At 32.7% G+C, this 18,233-nt stretch overlaps 1 protein-coding gene across 6 annotated transcripts in view; it reads left to right on the plus strand.

Annotated features, from left to right (window-relative positions):
* Window positions 1-18,233, plus strand: part of NEK1 (NIMA related kinase 1) — a 130,358-nt gene that overhangs the window by 33,128 nt on the left and 78,997 nt on the right. For all 6 annotated transcript variants that reach the window (XM_023530729.1, XM_011360276.2, XM_011360278.2 and 3 more), the window contains 6 exons: window positions 2,913-2,973; window positions 6,506-6,657; window positions 14,350-14,409; window positions 14,680-14,739; window positions 14,833-14,880; window positions 15,045-15,119. In XM_023530729.1, coding sequence (XP_023386497.1) covers window positions 2,913-2,973; window positions 6,506-6,657; window positions 14,350-14,409; window positions 14,680-14,739; window positions 14,833-14,880; window positions 15,045-15,119 — 456 coding nt within the window. The remainder of the gene's footprint in view (window positions 1-2,912; window positions 2,974-6,505; window positions 6,658-14,349; window positions 14,410-14,679; window positions 14,740-14,832; window positions 14,881-15,044; window positions 15,120-18,233) is intronic.

Consider the following 18,233-nt stretch of genomic DNA (forward strand, 5'->3'; position numbering starts at 1 on the left):
TAATTATATTCTGTTTTATAGAAAATGATTAGAAACCATTGTTCTATGGGGATTTATATATATAATTGTTGACTCATTATTTTTCCTGTCGTACTTGCATATAGATGCATAATAAATGTTAAGGTGAATGAATTTTAATTTGACAGAACTTATAAAAAATCTGTATCAAATCAATTAGCATAAACTATATGATCACCTGAAACTGGAATTATTTTCCATTATATGTTTTGCGTGGTCTTTGTTAGTTTAAGTAATCACTGTTAAACTCTTCTTGCAATCATACATCTAGCAAAATCATAGTTTTATTACTTTTATATGCTTGTGAGAGGAGAGGGGAGTGTCATGTACCTTCTGGCTTAACAGAACATCTATGTGAACAAGTAGTCTTCAGAAAACAGAAATGAGTATTTAACTATTACTACCAGGAGAACACATTAATAAGCAAGGAAGTCAATTAAAAGTCAAGGGTTAAAATTTACTCGTATAAGACATAGCAACAATTTCTGAAATGCCGGTGTCTTATTTATAAGATTCCTTTGTTATAAATAACATTTTCAAAGACAGTTTTATGATACAATATATTATTGTTTTTTGGCAAGTACTAAAGGAGAGAGAATGACTTAATTTTGCTGAGATTCCTTTAGCCCTAGAGCAGCAGTTAGGGCATACCATCGTCTCAAGGCTGAAGCACTGGAATTCGATTAGCCAGCCATGGTAGAAAATTGTCAAGCCTGATATATGCAGAGCTTATGGAAAGAAAAAAGACTACAATTATTAACAAATGGGGTATTCATCATTACATGTTTAGTACATACATAGCCCCTTGTTGCTGTTTTGGCACCACTTAGATTTCCTTCACAAAAACCTTTATCTTTTGTTCTTAAGATTTATGTTCTGTTACATAGTCATGCACCACTTAACAGTGGGAGTACGCTCTAAGAAATTCACTGTTAGGCAATTTCATCATATTGTGAACATTGTAGAGTACACTTCCACAAACCTAGATGGTATAGTCTACTACTCACCTAGTATGTATGGTAAATCACTGTCATATGTGTGATCTGTAGTTGGCTGAAACGGAAGTGTTGTAATGTGGCGCATGACTGTGTTATCACTTGTTCAGTATTCTAATGAGAAAGTTTGTGATATATTTTTTAAAGCTTTAACTTTGAAACAATTCGTGAGTTTTATTTCAATATCTGACCTATTATTTTTAGTGTCACTATAATTTTTATTCCACTAATCCTCAATGCTGTCAGCCAAGGTTAATAGGGCTTAGTTCTCAATCTTGCACCCTCTGGAAACTTCTCCCTGGATGTGGCTTGACAAATCACGAATAAGCTCTGATTCATTAGGAATATAGGTGCTGTCCAATAGGACTTTGTGTGATGATGAAGTGTTTTATATCTACATGGCCCAAATTGTAGCCACTAACTACATGTGGTTATTGAGCACTTAAAATGTAGCTGGTGTGACTAAAGAGCTGAATTTTAAATTATATTATTTAAATTTTTAATTCAAATAGCTACATATGGGTGGCATAGGGATTCCAGAATCTTCTTGGATTCTATACCTCTCAATTCATATTTGCATTCACACAGGGGAAAAGTAAGACTCACATTCAAACAATGGAAGAAATTACCCAATATGGAGCAAGCTGGAGATCATAAAACACTCATTTTCTTCCATGAAAAAGAAAGGGGAGAAATGCAGATGTTCAGAAGAGAAAACGCTTTGACACGGTTGCTCTGAATTGCCTGTGAACTAGACTTTCACTTACATTTATCTTATGGTTCAGTGGTTTTTAAACTTTAACATACATACAACTCACTTGAAGGGTACTGCTGGTTACCACCACTACAATTTCTATTTTAGTAATTCTTAGGTGGAGCCTGAGAATTTGTATATTTAATACTTTTCTGGTGATGCTGATTCTTCTTATATGCGACTTTGAGAACTGCTGTAAAGGGCTTCTTGATGGAAAAGATGACCAACTCCGTCATATGTATTTGTTTGTTTGTTTGTTTTTGTGTGGGTTTTTTTTTTTTTTTTTGCCTGTTGGAGCTTCTGGTCCACTGTCACTGTGGAAATATTCTCTCCACTGTGGAAAAATCCTCTCGCCTTCCCCACCCAGTATGAAAGAAAGCAGGCTCCAATTGAGTTAAATCTTCATTGACATTACAGTTTTGTACTGAAAGAGAGAAAAAATATATAGTGAGTTGGGAGAAAAAATTACTTGCACAAAGTACTTGTTTCTTGCTTCTGAAAATATGTTCATAAATGTTGAAGAATTGATATAGTTTTAGTAATAGTAAAAAGAGACACTTGTTAAATTAAGAATATGCAAATATTTATCCAATAATATGTTTATAATTATATAATGATAAGAGTGAAAGCTCATTGGAGATGCTGAAAAGATTCAGAGTAAAGTTGAAATAACTGAGAAGTTAATCTGAGAAAGAGTTAATGAACTGATTCTTTATCAGTTTTGAAGTGAATGAGGGATATGGATACACATGGAATATAGAGATTATTCTGGATAGGAGGCAGTTGTGTTAAATTGCTGAGGTAGAACAGGCAACCAGTGTGTGTGGGCCTTTGTGATACATTAGATTAATTTGAGAAGAATGCTTGTTTGAGAAGGTCATAAATATAAATTGGTAAGATTGGGAGGGAGTTAGCATGAGAGGAATTTGGTGAATGTATTATTTGGATTTAATTAGTAAAGATTGGGAGGGAGTTAGCATGAGAGGAATTTGGTGAATGTATTATTTGGATTTAATTAGTATAGTTTATTTGGCAGCGTAATTGTAACTGAAAAAGGAAAAAAATGTATTCTGATTAATGGATAAGTTTTTTACATTGGAAATTTAACATCTTTTCTAACTTTTTTTTCCCTCTTTCAATCTAAGCTTATTGCAGAAGAATTTTGTCTAAAAACATTTTCCAAGTTTGGACCTCAACTTATACCAGGTAAATAAAATTTAATGAGTTTTTTCACCTGTTTGCCATAATCAATTTATTTATTATACTAATAATATCTATTATACTAGAAGTATATGTACATAATAAATTGGGATAATTGTACCTAAAATTAATTTAGAAGAAATGCACATTTAAATTATGATATATGACGGTATATAACATGTTCTGATAAATTAAAATTTTCCATTTTTTTGTCTGCCTTATTTAAATGAAATCTTTCTTGAAATCTATCTTTATCAAATGTTTAGGTGATATTCTGAGAACATTGTCATAGAATGTTATATCTTAATTAAGTGTATATTTTTATGTAAAATATTTTTCTTTGAGAAATACTTTATATTGTATAATTTAAAAAAATAAATTAATGTGAAGTTAGATATCTTACCAAGGATAATTGTCTTTTAAATGTGGCCCTCAAGAATAGAATATTTATAGGATCGTGTATGTATATCCATATACTATATGTATGTATATGCATATATTTGTGTGAAAGAGATTATGTTATTTCTACATAGAATGATTTCAGAATGGATTTTTAAAATCAGTGGAAATTATTCGAGATTTGAGAAGTATATCATTTTCCAAACATAGTGTTTTGCACGTTCTACTCCATTTTGAGTTTGAGTACATAAAAATAAAATATCATAAAACTGAGTCCATATAAGCTGGAAGTGGTGTGGCAGTGCATTCTCAGGAAGGCCAGCTATACTTAGGTTTTCTTAAAGATTCTTAGACTTGTCTTCTCAGTGGGCAGAGACTGTTAGTCCCTGGGAAATCAATTCACTCTAAACAAAATTCACCAGAAACAGACACACGACAGAATCAGCATGTCTCTCTTGGCAAAGTCAAGGCTCATGAGAAGTCATTTCTTCTTCTTTTTTTTTTTTTTTTTTTTTAATTTAATATTACTTTTTTGGTAACATTGGTCAAAGAAATCCAGTAAGTTTCAGGTGTACAATTTAACAGTAAGGCATATATATTTTGCATTGTGTGTTCCTGTCCCATAGTTAGATTTCTTTCTGTCACCATGTATTTGACCCCTTTTATCCCATCTGCCTCCCTCTTTCACCCTCCCTCTCATCCTCTGGTAACCACTAGTCTATTGTCCATGTCCATGAGTCTCTGTCCTATTCCTTTGTTGCTTGTAGGTTTATATCCCACATCTAAGTGATATCATATAATTTTCAATTTTTTCCATCTGGCTTATTTCGCTTAGCATGATTATCTCGAGTTCCATCCATGTTGTTGCAAATGGCAGTATTTCATCTCTTCTTATGGCTGAGTAATATTGCATTGTATAGATGTACCACAGCTTCTTTAGCCAGTCATTTGTCGTAGGACACTTCGGTTGCTTCCATTTCCTGGCCGCTGTGAACATCAGTGTGCAAATATCTTTTCGGATATGGGTTTTCAAGTCTTTAGGGTAAATACCCAGGAGAGGGATTGCTGGATCATATGGTAGATCAATTCTTAGTTTTTTGAGGAACCTCCATACTGTTTTCCATAGTGGCTGTACCAATTTGCAGTCCCACCAGCACCAGCAGCCAGTCTTTAATTAAAAGCCTCATTGTCATAAGGCCAGAAATACCCCATCTCAGCACATTCTTTCCACACAAGTAAGCCTATCTAGGAATTAGAAAGTTATTTTGCTATAAGAAGAGTTGAATGAATGAAATGTTTAATAGCATGTGGCTAAATAGGAGTTGTATTACTGATTGGCCTGTAAATATTTTGTGGGCTCTTACTCCCTATATTATGCTTATCCTACTGGTAGCCTTGCCTCTGAGCAAGAGAAATGTTCAAAATCAGATAAGTAATTCTCTCTTTAGAAAGTCAGTGGGAACTATTTATATCTGTATCTTTGGACTATTCATTTGTATACTTTTGTGCCTCTTGCCCCTTTTCTGGCCCACATTGTTTCTTTGGTTATGTTAATACATGTAGCCAGATCACAATGTCGTGGCTTTGTATGTCTGCATTCTGGATTGATCTTATAGTTTAACTCTCAAAGAGAATTTTTTTTCCACATTTTCTTGTTCCTGTCAGGATACTGTTGGAGTATATGTTCAGAAAACCTTATCCCAAAATACTGTATCTCATGTCTTCAAATTATGAATCTCTAAATTGTCAATCAAATGGATAATATTATTTTTATTTTTATATGAGTTTACTAAATTTGTGAATACTATGTGTTCATTATAAGAATTGAAAAAAATAAAAATAACCTCTAATCTTAACATACACTGTTATATTTATTTTTTCTTTCTGTGATAACACATGTGCAATGATTGAAAATTGAGATTGCATTATAAGCAAAGGTTTGTTTCTTTTAATTCACAGTATTATATGATGATCATTTTCTAATACAACCAAATATTCTTTGAAGAACTGGGTTTAATGTTAGTATTTAATTGTGAACTACCAGTTAGTATTTTTTTTTTCATTTCCCCTTCTAAAAAAAAATCAAAACAAAACAAATAACACTTGTTGGAAGAGATGGATTTAAATTGATTCAACTTATAAAATCCTGAGACTGCAGGCTGGAAGAGGCAGAAAGAAGCTCTTACTTCGACTGTGGGGCAGTTTGGGCAGAGAGGCACCTTAGGAGATGTGGAGAATAGTTAGAGGAAAGAGGATTTTGATAAGAATTGATATAGACTATACTCTTTGACTTCCTTTATTATCTTTGAGAGGTGTAAATAGCAGACTTTTAATTCCTTTAACTGTTTGTTCTTGAATTTATAATTTTTCTGACACAGAACCTTGTCTAGGCTTCAGTAAGAGTTTAATACATAATGCTGCAGGGTTTATCCTTGTCTATAAATTTTTGTTTCTCTGATTAGTCTTTAAAATCAGTTCATAAACATTGTTCTTGATATAGATTGCCCTCCAGAAAGTTTGACCAGTTTATATTCCCACCAGGAGTATCTAAAGGTACCTATTTCATGGGATCTTTAGCTATAACAATTGTTCTGAGATATTCGCCCTTCAATAGGTCTATAGGTATAGACGTTCAGAGTGTATATGAAGAAAATATTAAGTAGCTCATAGCGATGGAATTAATGTTTAACAGTTATTCTTGAAGTTTATGTTCTGATTTTGCAAGTAATTTCTAAAACAATTTTTTAAAATTTATTTTTAACAGCTTTATTGAAATGTAATGAACATACCATTCAGTTCACCCATTTAAAGTCTACCATTCAGTACTTTCAAGAATATTCACAGATATGTGCAGTCATTACACACAGTCAGTTTTAGGGTAGTGCTTTTTTATCATGGCAGATTTTAACATCTTATAGGACTGTGGCTTTTGCTTCTTTGAAGAAATGTCTTTAGTGTGAAATAATTATAATGAAAGCATTGACATGTGCTAAGGAGTGAATAAGATTTCGAATGAAAAGTTTCAAACTAAATGCTGTCAACGATTATGAAAATGAAAAATGGCTATCTTGAAGAATTTTGAAATTAAAGATTTAGCATAAAGAATTCTGTAAGAAATTCTTTTTATCTTTTCATGCAGCTAAAAGACCAGCTTCAGGACAAAGCCTGGCCTCTGTTGTGTCTGCTCAGAAAATTACAAAGCCTGCTGCTAAATATGGCGTGCCTGTGGCATATAAGAAACATGGAGATAAAAAATTGCAGGAAAAGAAGCCACTCCAAAAACTTAAGCAGGTATGGTTATGATGCAAACTGTTATTAGTAACAAATTCAATTTCGATCTTATTTTATTGCAACTCAATTTAGTTATTTGATATTAATGGAATGATTTTTATTTAGTTACTGAAGAACATTGCTGTTCTCTGCTTTGTCAGTCTTCTAAAACTAAGAAGCCTTAACATTAAGTAGATACATTAAGTAAAGTAGTTGGTGCTATAAAAAGAAAGTGATGCTATAAATGAAATCATTTTTTAACAGCCTAAGCAGAATGATTTTTGTGCGTAAAACAAGTAAATGTCTGATACATTTGATAAAAACCTGGGAAAATTTTGTATTTAAGAATTTGTAATCAGATAAATATATCCACAAAGCCCTCTTACAGTATGTTATCAACAAAAGCCCTTGTATTCTAAACGTCTAAAGATTGTCCTCACTTTTTTAAATCCTAAAACCTGGCTTATCGCTGAACACACTGTTGTGGAGCTCTTAACGTGTGATTGTTTTCTTTCTAATCCCGTTATACCGCTGAGCCTTGGATAGGATAAGGCAGATGTTTTCCTTACTTCTCATTGCCAGACTCTTCCCTGTTTCCTAACTCACCCCCTCAAGCTTTGACATTTTTGTCATTAGACTATGTCACCTGCTACCACTCCATGTTAGGGTCATCTGCAGACCCTAGTTTTTGACGAGTTTAATACTTGACTCACTGTCACTCTTCTAAAAACTGCCATTCTTGGTGAGTCCAGTATCCAAAACAGTGACCCTTCCAATAGTACATGGCCCTGTTGTTTTCTTAATTGTTCTCTTTTAATGATCTTGCCTCCCACCATACCTTAGAATGCTCACCTGTAGTTGTGCTATCAAATTTGATATTATCAATAATAGCATCTATTCTGTAGTCTCAATTATAACCATCCCACTCCCTGACCACTACTTCCTCTGTTTCCTGCTCATTCCTCAAAGGCTTTGCCTCCAAAACTTCTTTGTCTTATTTGGACCCATTGATCTTACCAGTTTTTCATTGCCCGTCTCCTCCTAGTTTTCCTTTTTCTTTTCCAGCTTAAATCCATGTTCTGACATAATAATAATTTCCAAAACATCAGCTCTCTTGCCCCTATTTTCCACTATTACAAATCACCTGGCAAAAACTTAATTTGGTGAAATCCAACTCTTTACCATTTTATGTCTGAATCTGGTCATGGAATGTAATTGAAAAAACATATGACTGTTCTAACTGTTCTCACTTTAAATTTATCACCAACAATGTCAAGTGAGAATCTCTCGCCACCCTGTTATATTTCCTGAGTCCATTTACTCTCACATTTTATAGATGATTATCTTTGCCTTCTCCTTGTTTTTTACTAAAGGCTAATGACCTTGCTTCTTATTTCATTGAGAAAATAGAAGCAATTGGAAGAAAATTTCCCCACATACTCAACACTACTACTGCTGCTAGTCAGTCATATATGTTTATAAATATTCTGCCTTTCTTCCTATTACTTTAGGTGATCTATTCTCATAGAGTCAACACGGCCATTTATGTATGTTATTATTATTACTTTTGCCTCTTAAAGGACATTGTGCTCTCATCTGCATTATTATATTGTTCCTCTTTACTGAGTCATTCCTATTAGCAAACATATATGTTCTATCTTTAGCCTTAATAAACAAGCAAACCTTATTTCCCCTTTCTCCTTTCTAGCTACTTCCATATATCTCTGTTTCCTTTGACAGCAAAACTTTCCGAAGCCTTGTCTATGCTGTCTCCAGCTCCTCTCTTCATTTTCTCTTGGACGCATTCCACTCAGGGACTTCTATCTTATAACTGTTAGGAAAGAGCTCTTGGCAAGGATATCAGTGACTTCCATATCGTTCAATCCGGGAGTCAATTGTCTTCTTTCTCTACTTCAATTTTTGACTCACTCGATTACCCCTTCCTTCTTTAAACATTTTCTTCACTTGAGTCCAAAGTATTACATTCTTCTGATTTTCCCCCTACCCGATTGCTTTTCTCAGTCTCTTTTGCAAGTTTCTCTTCATGTCCCTGACCTCTAAATATTAAAGTGCTTAAGATCTCAGTCCTTGGATGTCTTCCCTCTTGTACCAGACTCACTTTCTTAATTGACAGCATCTGTAAACTGACACTAAAATTGGTATCTCCATCCTGGACTTCTTTTCTGAACTCCAGACTCATTTCCATCCTAATATCTCTAATTGGATTTCTAAAAGGTGTCTTAGAATTAACGTATGAAACTGAACTCCAGATTCCACATTCTCCCCAAACTGATCTTTCTTATTTCTGTAAATGACAACTTTATCCTTTCGTTTGTTCTCATCAGAACCTTTTGGAGTCATCATTGACTACCATTTCAACATCACATCCTAATAACCCTGCCTTCAAAATATATTCACAGTCTATTTCTTGTTACTTTTGTCACCACTTTAGTCTTACCACCCTCATCTTTCACCTGGGTTATAATAGTAATCTCCTGAATTAGTTCACTGCTGTCAAACTCACTTTCCTCAGTCTATTCTCACTTGAGCAGCCTAAATGCTTCCTTTACAATGAAGGTCAGATCATTGCACTTGCCAGCACAAAGCTTTCCACTGGCTTTTCATCTCACTCAGAGTAAAAGCCAAAGCCCTTAAAATGGCCCACAAAGCCCTCTGATGCTCTTATTGCCTCTCTAAGCCTCATTTTCTACTCCCTCTTTGCTATTCCCAGTCCAGCCAGGCTAGCTAAACCTTGTTGCCCTCAAACATACCAAGCATTTATCTGCACAAACACATTTGTACTTGATATTCTCTTTTCCTGGAGGATTTTTCTCTTGAGAAAACTGTAGTTTTCTTCCTTACTTCCTTACCTAGTTTATGAGTAGATTCTTCATCCTTGATCACCAGTATACCAAATAACAACCATCTCTCCACATAGCCCCCACAACTTTATCCTCTTTATTCTGCTTCCCCGCACCTCGCCCCCAGATTGTCACTATCTAATGAACTGTGTATTTTTCATTTATTTGCTTACTACCGGTCTCCTCCATTACAGTGTAAAAGCTCCATGAGAGCAAGAATTTTTGTTGTCGTTCACTGGTTCCTAGAAAATAGTTCCTGGAAAGTAGTAGGTACTCAGTAAATATTTACCAAATAAATGAATTAATGAATGGATTAGTGAGTAGTAGCTTAGACTTTGTCAAATCACTCAAATGTTAATTTTTTAAAATAATGAATAACAACCAAAAATTTTAGTAAAACTCTCTGCAAAAACCATTTTATTATTTTTTTTTTAGCAAACGGGTAACTTAAAAAATAAAACCTCGAGAGAAATAATAACAATCAAGTCTCTTGAGAACACTGGAATATGTGTTTATTTCATAAGGTCAATAGTAGGAAAAAATAGTTTTAGTAACTATTTGTTTAGTTAGAAAGACAGTCTGCTAAGATTATTAATGATAGTAGTGTTAAAGATACTAAAAATTAATATAATTCATTCAACTTTCTGTTATAACCCAAAATTTCAAATTTAAGGATCCTTAGAGCCAGGCTTATTGTCATAAAAAACATATAAGGTATGTTCATTGAGAAAAAAATGGCAAAATACTGCCCTACCAAATAAACGTCATGCTCGTGCTTGTGTATTGAAGACCTTCCAGGATTCGAACCTGCATTCAATATACCTTTCTCCCATAATGCTCCTAAATTCTGGGTCTTAGCTAAATTGGATTTAGCGCCAGTTACTGATTATGTCCTGCATGTACTTTTTCTTTCTTGTCTTTGTTCATATGTACCCACTCCTTTTTAAATCTTCTTTTTTTCTTTGTCTCTCTTCCTTGTAGGTACATGTCACATTGATATTGGATTATTCTGTAAATCTTTAGAGTGCAAAGTAAAGACAATATTTCTTCTGTTCTCAAATCTTATAGTCCAAACAAAGAGGCAAAGTCCTGAAAAAAGTCAAAAGGATCAAGTTGTGTGATGACTGCTTACATTGTTAGCTCTAGATTAAAAAATATAACGCTGGCATTATGGCCTGGGAGACTGTTACATTGGCAGTGTGGCTTTGATTTTCAGTCTTCCATTGATCTAAGGGAGGTAGGAAATACCTCAAATACTTTTTTTTTCTATAAGATTTTTGTTTCTTCCCTAATTTTCCTGCCCCCCTGCCAAAAAGCAGATAAATAATTTCCATATCTAAACTGCTTTAGCACCTCATCTTCTTAATGTTATTTTTATTAGAATGTCAGTTCTCTGAAGTTAGGGACCATGTTTTATACACTTTGCACAAAGTAAGCATCTAGTCAGTTTATTTTTTAATGAGTGAATAAATGATTGAATAAAGTGAATTCCAAGTCAGTAAAGTAATATTTTAACAGCAGTTATTAGGTTTAGAGGTTAAATAAAAACCCTGCTTGCAGGCACAGTCATAAGGCCAATGCTTTTGAGCTTTTATTCCTAATGCTTAAAGACAATTAATACTTCAGCGTGAGATCATGAAGAGAAAGCTTTAGAGCATTTGAAATTGTTCCTTTATATACGTCTAATTCTTGAGATAGAAACTTGATTTCTATTAAGTTATTTAGTTCTTTGAAGTAATTTAAGTACTATAACTTTGATCTGAAATTTTTTTCTGTATAGTATGTATTTTAACAAATTTGCCGTAGTTTTTTAGTATATTGTCGACAGTTTTATATAATGGAAGAGGGAAGAAACATACTCTCAGTATTCAAACATTGCATTTAATTTAACTTAATTTTGTTGTAGGCTTTTCCAATTTTTATTCAGATATATATATTTTAATGTAGCTAGGATCGTGTACAGATGATTTTGTATTTTGATGTTTTTATTTAATGTTATATATGCTTTCTGTACATTTTTATTTATCATCAGTGATTACATTTCATTGATATGAAATCAGATTGACTACATTCTTATAACTGTCTTTTCTTTTTTTTTTAATCATGGCCTAGATTAAAATTGTTTTGGAAGTGTATTATTTATTCTAATGGAGTTCAGTGAAATATGGACTCCAAAGTAAAGATATTTTGTAGGCAGTTTTTGAGATGTTTATTCCAAAATGGTAGTTATTACAACTACAATCTATTTTAACATTTGGCTATACACATGCAGAATCTTTATCCTACCAGGGAATTAAACTATCATTTGGGGGGTGAGTATCTTTATGTCTTTATCTTTATCCTACCAGGGAATTAAACTATCATTTGGGGGGTGAGTATCTTTATGTACATTCCTTTTTGTTCAATAAGGAATGTACACTTGGGTGGACTTATAGAAATGCTATTGTCTTGTCTCTTAACCAGGTTTTAACCTGACTGAATTGAGAGGTCAGAACTCTTGGTGAAACTGAACTAATGATATAACAGAAGGCCCGTTACCTCTGGGTAGAATTGTAGCCAAGTGTATAATCTATTCTTTCATATGGCTGATAGAATTAAATAATTGTTGGTTTTCTTAATGTTTCCCTCATTTTCAGTTAATATTATTCAGTATGTAAGAGCAGCATGTCATAGAATTTTAAGATTCTATTGATAATATTCTAAATAATATTTTATCAAATGTTCTGAATGACAGATAAATGGTTCAGATGATAGTTATGTGTTCTGGATTTTAGGCAGGATTGTTACCCTTAAACTTTTTTAGGCAAATAGATATGATTTTCTAAGCCAGAACAATGAGAACTAAATAATAATCAGCATTTGAAATATCATATAGCTTATTTAAAAATATTTTATTTAAAACTACATTTGTATGTACAGCAGTGTGAATGTATTTAATACCACACAACTGTATACTTGAAAATGGTTAAAATGGTAAATTTTATGAGTATTTTACCACAATGGGAAAAAATAGAAAAATATTTAAGAAGAAGATAAATAGGAAAAAAAAGAAACGGCAGTCAAATGTCTGAAAAGTTTTTCAAATCTAACAATGGAATTGAAGGAAATAATTGAAATATCTAAATTATTTTAAATAATATTTTTTAAATCAATTTTTCCTTTAGTTTCTACATGACTATTTTTTTTTGAAAATGCTTCCCCCCCCCCCAAAAAAAATCTAAAGCATCTCTTAGATTCAAATTCATAACGACTTTTTGGAATTTTTAACTTCCTATCAGGTTTAAACATGAGAAGTTTATAAGGAAAACCATACTGCTTAATGATATTGTCTTTCATTTTTCAATCACAAAAATTTAAGCTAATGCGTATTAAGTTATTATTACTCAGCATATCGTAAAAACTTTCTTTGCTCCAGTTTCCTGTAATCAGGTTTTTTTTTAAGGCTTCTGCTAAAACAAAGGAATGGTTGTTAAGCCACTAGAGGGCGCTCCATGAATATGTTTCAATATTTTGGCTCTGATTTTAAAAATGAAATAAAAAACGTTTCTCTTAGTATGGATGTTTTATGTTACCATATTCTTCTCTTCTGTGTAGAAATAGTGCTCTGAAAACATCTGTGTGATCTCAGAGAAACAGTTTTGTTTTTTGTTTTTTTTTATTTCCCAAATATATGAGTATCTTATATGTAAGGACATACGGGACATAGAAAGATGAATATAACTTATGCCTTCATGTAATTTACCACCTAAGAGTATGTAGGTGTCTTATTAAAACATTCTCTTCTTGTTCAAAATTATTCTATAATTTATTTAAAGGCTTGTCATTTATAGTAAGATGCTATATTACTCGCATTAATATTTTTAAATTGTTTGGTGTTCTGGTTAACAAATTTTGAAACCAGTGCTGTACTTGCTACATAAGAGTTAACCTGTGGAACTTGTAAAAAAATAGAATTCAGGGCTCCAGCTTCAGAAATTATGTTTCAGCAACTCTTGGGGATATATATTGTTTAAAAACAGCTTTATTGAGATACAATTCGCATACTATACAATTCATCCATTTAAAGTTTGGAATTAAATGGTCTTTAGTATTCTGGAACATTTTCATCATCTCCCCCAAAATTCTTTTCCCGTTAACATTCACTACCCATTCCCCACCCACCCACCTCTATATCCCTAGGGAACCACTAATCTACTTATGTCTCTACATAGATATACCGATTCTGGACTTTTCATAAAATTGGAATCATACAATACATGGTCTTTTGTGACTGGCTTCTTAGCATAATGTTTACAAGGTTGTAGCAGGTATCCATGTTCTAGCATATATCATTGTTTTCCGTTTTATTGCCAGAAATATCCCTTTGTGTGTAAGGAATATGTATTTTTACAAAGTTCTTGGATAACATTCCCCACTAGTTTAAAACTATATACATAGAACATACTTTGAAATGTTAACTTTGTGTTTGTAATCTTTAGTTGTTTTTCACATGTACTTCAGTAATAGTGCCCTCAAAGCTCTCTCTTGACTCTTTTAAAAGTGGGAGTTACTTTGTATTAGTGGTGGCAAAATCATTTTAGTGGAGGACAAGCAGAGATTTTTTTTTTTTTAAGTAATAGAGTGTAGAGTGACAGATTATGTTACACATAAAGGTATTTTATGAAATTTAGGGAGTGTACGTGTGTGTGTATGTATGTGTGTGTGTCTTGGTCTGGATGTGAAATATATTTCTTGCTATGGGTTACTTTTTTTTTAAAAAAGCTAGAAATCTACTCTTCTTAAGTATATCTATGTAGAAAACAAATGTAGATAACAAATCTTTATCTAATTTGTAGTTTTACTTTTTGTCTAGGCCCATCAAACTCCATTGAAGAAAGTGAATCCTGGAGAAGAAAGGGGGAAAATGTTTGAGGTATAAAGAAACCTGTCTGCTTACTTTAAAGCTTTGCAAAAATAATTATAAGAAAAAAAAAATCTATTAAAAAAAAACCTCCAAACCTTTCCTCCTTATTTCTTTCAAACAAATACCTTAAACTTCTTTCTTTTTTCTTTGTTTTTTGTTTTGTTTTTTTTTTCTTTTTTTACCTTCCTGGGCATACTTCGACAATTGGCATACTAATTTTCCTGATGAAACTAAAACAGTAGAAATTATTATTGATAAAAATGTTCTTTTTTATTTAAGGAAGGAGCAAGAAAGAGAAGGTTGGGATTTATCGAAAAAGAAAAGAAACAAAAAGATCAGGTAGTTTTTTGCTCTTAATTTTCTTCTCTTACCAAGCTATAGATGATAATAGTTTCAAGAGCTCTAAGAAGTTTGTCTTAAAAATTGTTTCAGATTAGTTTAATGAAGGCTGAACAGATGAAAAGGCAAGAAAAGGAAAGGGTAAGAGGATAATCCGTTTTTCTACGGTATATTCCATACTCTCCACACACACATACTTTTATTTTAAAGGAAGACACTGATGTTCGTTTTATTACTAAATGTGTTTCATGTATTTCATATTAAATACTTGAAATGGTGTTTTGTTTGTTTCTTTTCCCCAAAAGTTGGAGAGAATAAATAGGGCCAGGGAACAAGGATGGAGAAATGTGCTAAGTGCTGGTGGAAGTGGTGAAGTAAAGGTAGGCATTTGAAACCAATATAGTTACACTGCTACCATTTTTTCCTCTAGTGTCACCTTGCTTTTTAAAATCTATATAATTGGCTTTTTTTTTTTTTTTTGGTGTACATTTACTTTTTACTTAGAATTCTACAGCATCTATTACGAATTCCTAGTTTTTCTGCGTGTATTTGATATATAACTTGTATTGATAACTAATATGTGACACTGTTAAAATTACTTTAAAAGTTTGATGAGAAGGCTGTGATATACCATTCCTGCCAGAGGAATCACTTTAAAATCAAATACAATTTGTCACATCTCTTCCTTAAATCTTTTTGTAGCTTCACATAGCATTAAAGATAAAGTTTTCAGAAGACCTATATTAATCTGGCCCCTGCCAGTCTCTCCAAGCTCATCTCCATCCATTCCCTACCACACATTGTATGCTGTAGTTATGTCAAACTAAAGACCATACTGTAGTTTCCTTACTGTGTGTAGTCTGATGAATCTCTTTGTCTTTGTATTGTTTCTCTCTTTTTCTTTTTGATAGTACCTTCTCCCTCTTCACTCTCACTTTCATCTCCAACCTTAAATAACCAACTACCTAACTAACCATTAATTGGTTATTAAAAGCAATTACCTAGCTAACCATTTATGTAGATATGGTAATTCAGACTTTTGGATAGAACCAGACTATATAACCTTAGGTAAATTATTTAACTTTTCTGAGACTTACTTCTTCATTTAAAAAAAAAAAGAAAAATTTCAAGAACAGTGCCTAGAGCTTAACTAGGGTAACTTCCTATTCCTTTCTGTGTTCTGCCAATCTTTACCTTGCATTTCCTCTTTTGCTCTTGTAGCATTCTTTAGTACTTGTGGGAGGCTGAATTCTGAGGTGGCCCCCCCCAAATTTCTGACCCCTGGTATACATACCTTGTATTATTGCCTCCTCTTAAGTGTTGATGGAGCCTGTGAATATGGTGGTAAAGAAGCTCCTTGATTAGATTATGTTATATAGCAAATGGTGATGGGACCGTTACTCCTGCGATTATGTTAACATTTTATAAGATGCCCTTATGGCAGGCTGGAAAGGGAGAAGAATGTCAGAGATATGCTTCTGCTGGTCTGGAAAAAAGCAAACATTCATGTGGCAAGGAGATATGGGTGCCCTCTAGGAGTTGACAGTGATCTCTGGCCATCAACTAGCAAAAAAATGGTGATCTTAGCCATTACAGCCCCAAGGAAAGGAATTCTGCCAAAAACCAGTGAGCTTGGGAGAGGACCTGAACCTCAGATGAGAAATGCAACTTTCTGGATTTCTGCCTGGTGAGATCCTGAGCAGGGTACCCAGTTAACCGTACCCATACTTCACAGCCAGGGAAACTGTGACCTAATATTGTCTTAAGCTAAATCTGTAGTAATTTGTCACATAGCAATAAAACTGAACACACTGTTATTATTTATTATAATTTTGATTTGTACCATACAGTCAACTATTAGTCAGCATGTCTTAAAACTATGAATTCTCTTGACCCATACTCATTAAACTTGATAATTTAGGTGCCCGATAGGTATTTGTGAAGTTGAATTGATTGCCAATCTTGTTTCTTTTCTCCAAAAGTTATGATTTGAATAAAGGTTTGCTTTGTCTGTTTTATGTAGACATATGTTCTATCCTGGCTTTCTTAATTAATTTCTTGATGCTCAAATTTTTTATGTTACATATCAGTAATTTAGTAAGAGTCGCTTTTTCTAATTGTATATTAATATAGACCCACACAGTTTTTAGTAATACAATTTTATCTTAAAATTATACTTTCCTATTTTTATACTGTATTATCTGCTTTACTATGAAATAGAACTTATTACCTTCTAAATGATAAGGAGTGACTCAGACAGATTTTAGCCCATTCTAAAATAACTAACCCCATATCTTATCTGATTGGAAAATAAAAACTTACTAATTAAAGTGTAGGCCCTCAGATCTTGTCAGACATTTTATATCAAGTCCATGATTAGTGTTGAGAATTTGATTATTTTTCTTCTCCTTTTGCATGTATCTTCCATGCAATAAAATCTTCTTTTTCCTGTGATGTCTAAAGCTGTGTTCAATCCTAAAGTCCAGTTTTATCAATGTTGTTTGATAAATAATTGATACAGTTTTTCAACAGTGTTAGATATAATGTACTTAACAGATTTCTGCTTTATTTATAAATTCTATAATGCTTTCATTGAGCATTAATTAAACCATTCATTTCCCATGACTGAAATCAAATTCTATGTTAGTTTCTATACTTATTCCCCATAGAGGTTAAAATATTTAACTACCTAAGCTGTTTTATTTCTGTACAGTTGTTAAGGACTTGGAGGCTCAGTATAATGTGAATTAATTTAAGGAGTTCCCCCAAACAAAGATGCAACAAAAACTAAACATTAATGGCAATATTTCAAAATTAATACTATTATTACATACTTAAATAATATGACATTATTCGCAGTATAAATAACCAACTGTCTTTGATTATTTAGTATCTGCAAAATCTGGAAATTTTTTGCTTTATTTATTTTTGATGTGTCACTTATTTGTGTTTTTAGAAATATTATGAAATATTCCATGTGTATAGTTTGATCATGTGGTGATCATAATATGTAAGAGGCATATCTATTGTTTGAAAATATATTGGAATACTATTCGGCAATAAAAAGAAATAGATGTTAATACATGCAACAACATGGAGCAATCAAGACATTATACTGAGGGGAAGAAGCCAGACACAAGAGTACATATTGTATGATTCCATTTATATGAAATTATAAAATGGCAAATCCAATCTGTATAATATAGCAGATCAGTGGTTGCTGGAGTGATGGAGCATTGACTACAAAGGAATATGAAGGAACTTTCTGGAGTGATGGATATGTTTTTGATTATGATAGTGAATACACGAGTATATATATTAGAACTCATCAACCTATGCTTGTGATTGGTGAATAAGGTGATTTTTAAAAGATCATATTGCTTCAGTATTCTGGTTTAGTATTTTCAACATTATGTCGAGTATAGGAATCTTCAGAGGTGTTTTTATACTTTTGTTTTTGTTCATGAGAAACATTTGAACACTCAAATTCAAGT

The sequence above is a fragment of the Pteropus vampyrus genome, unplaced genomic scaffold (genome assembly GCF_000151845.1).
Source record: "Pteropus vampyrus isolate Shadow unplaced genomic scaffold, Pvam_2.0 Scaffold53, whole genome shotgun sequence".
Classification (NCBI taxonomy): domain Eukaryota; kingdom Metazoa; phylum Chordata; class Mammalia; order Chiroptera; family Pteropodidae; genus Pteropus; species Pteropus vampyrus.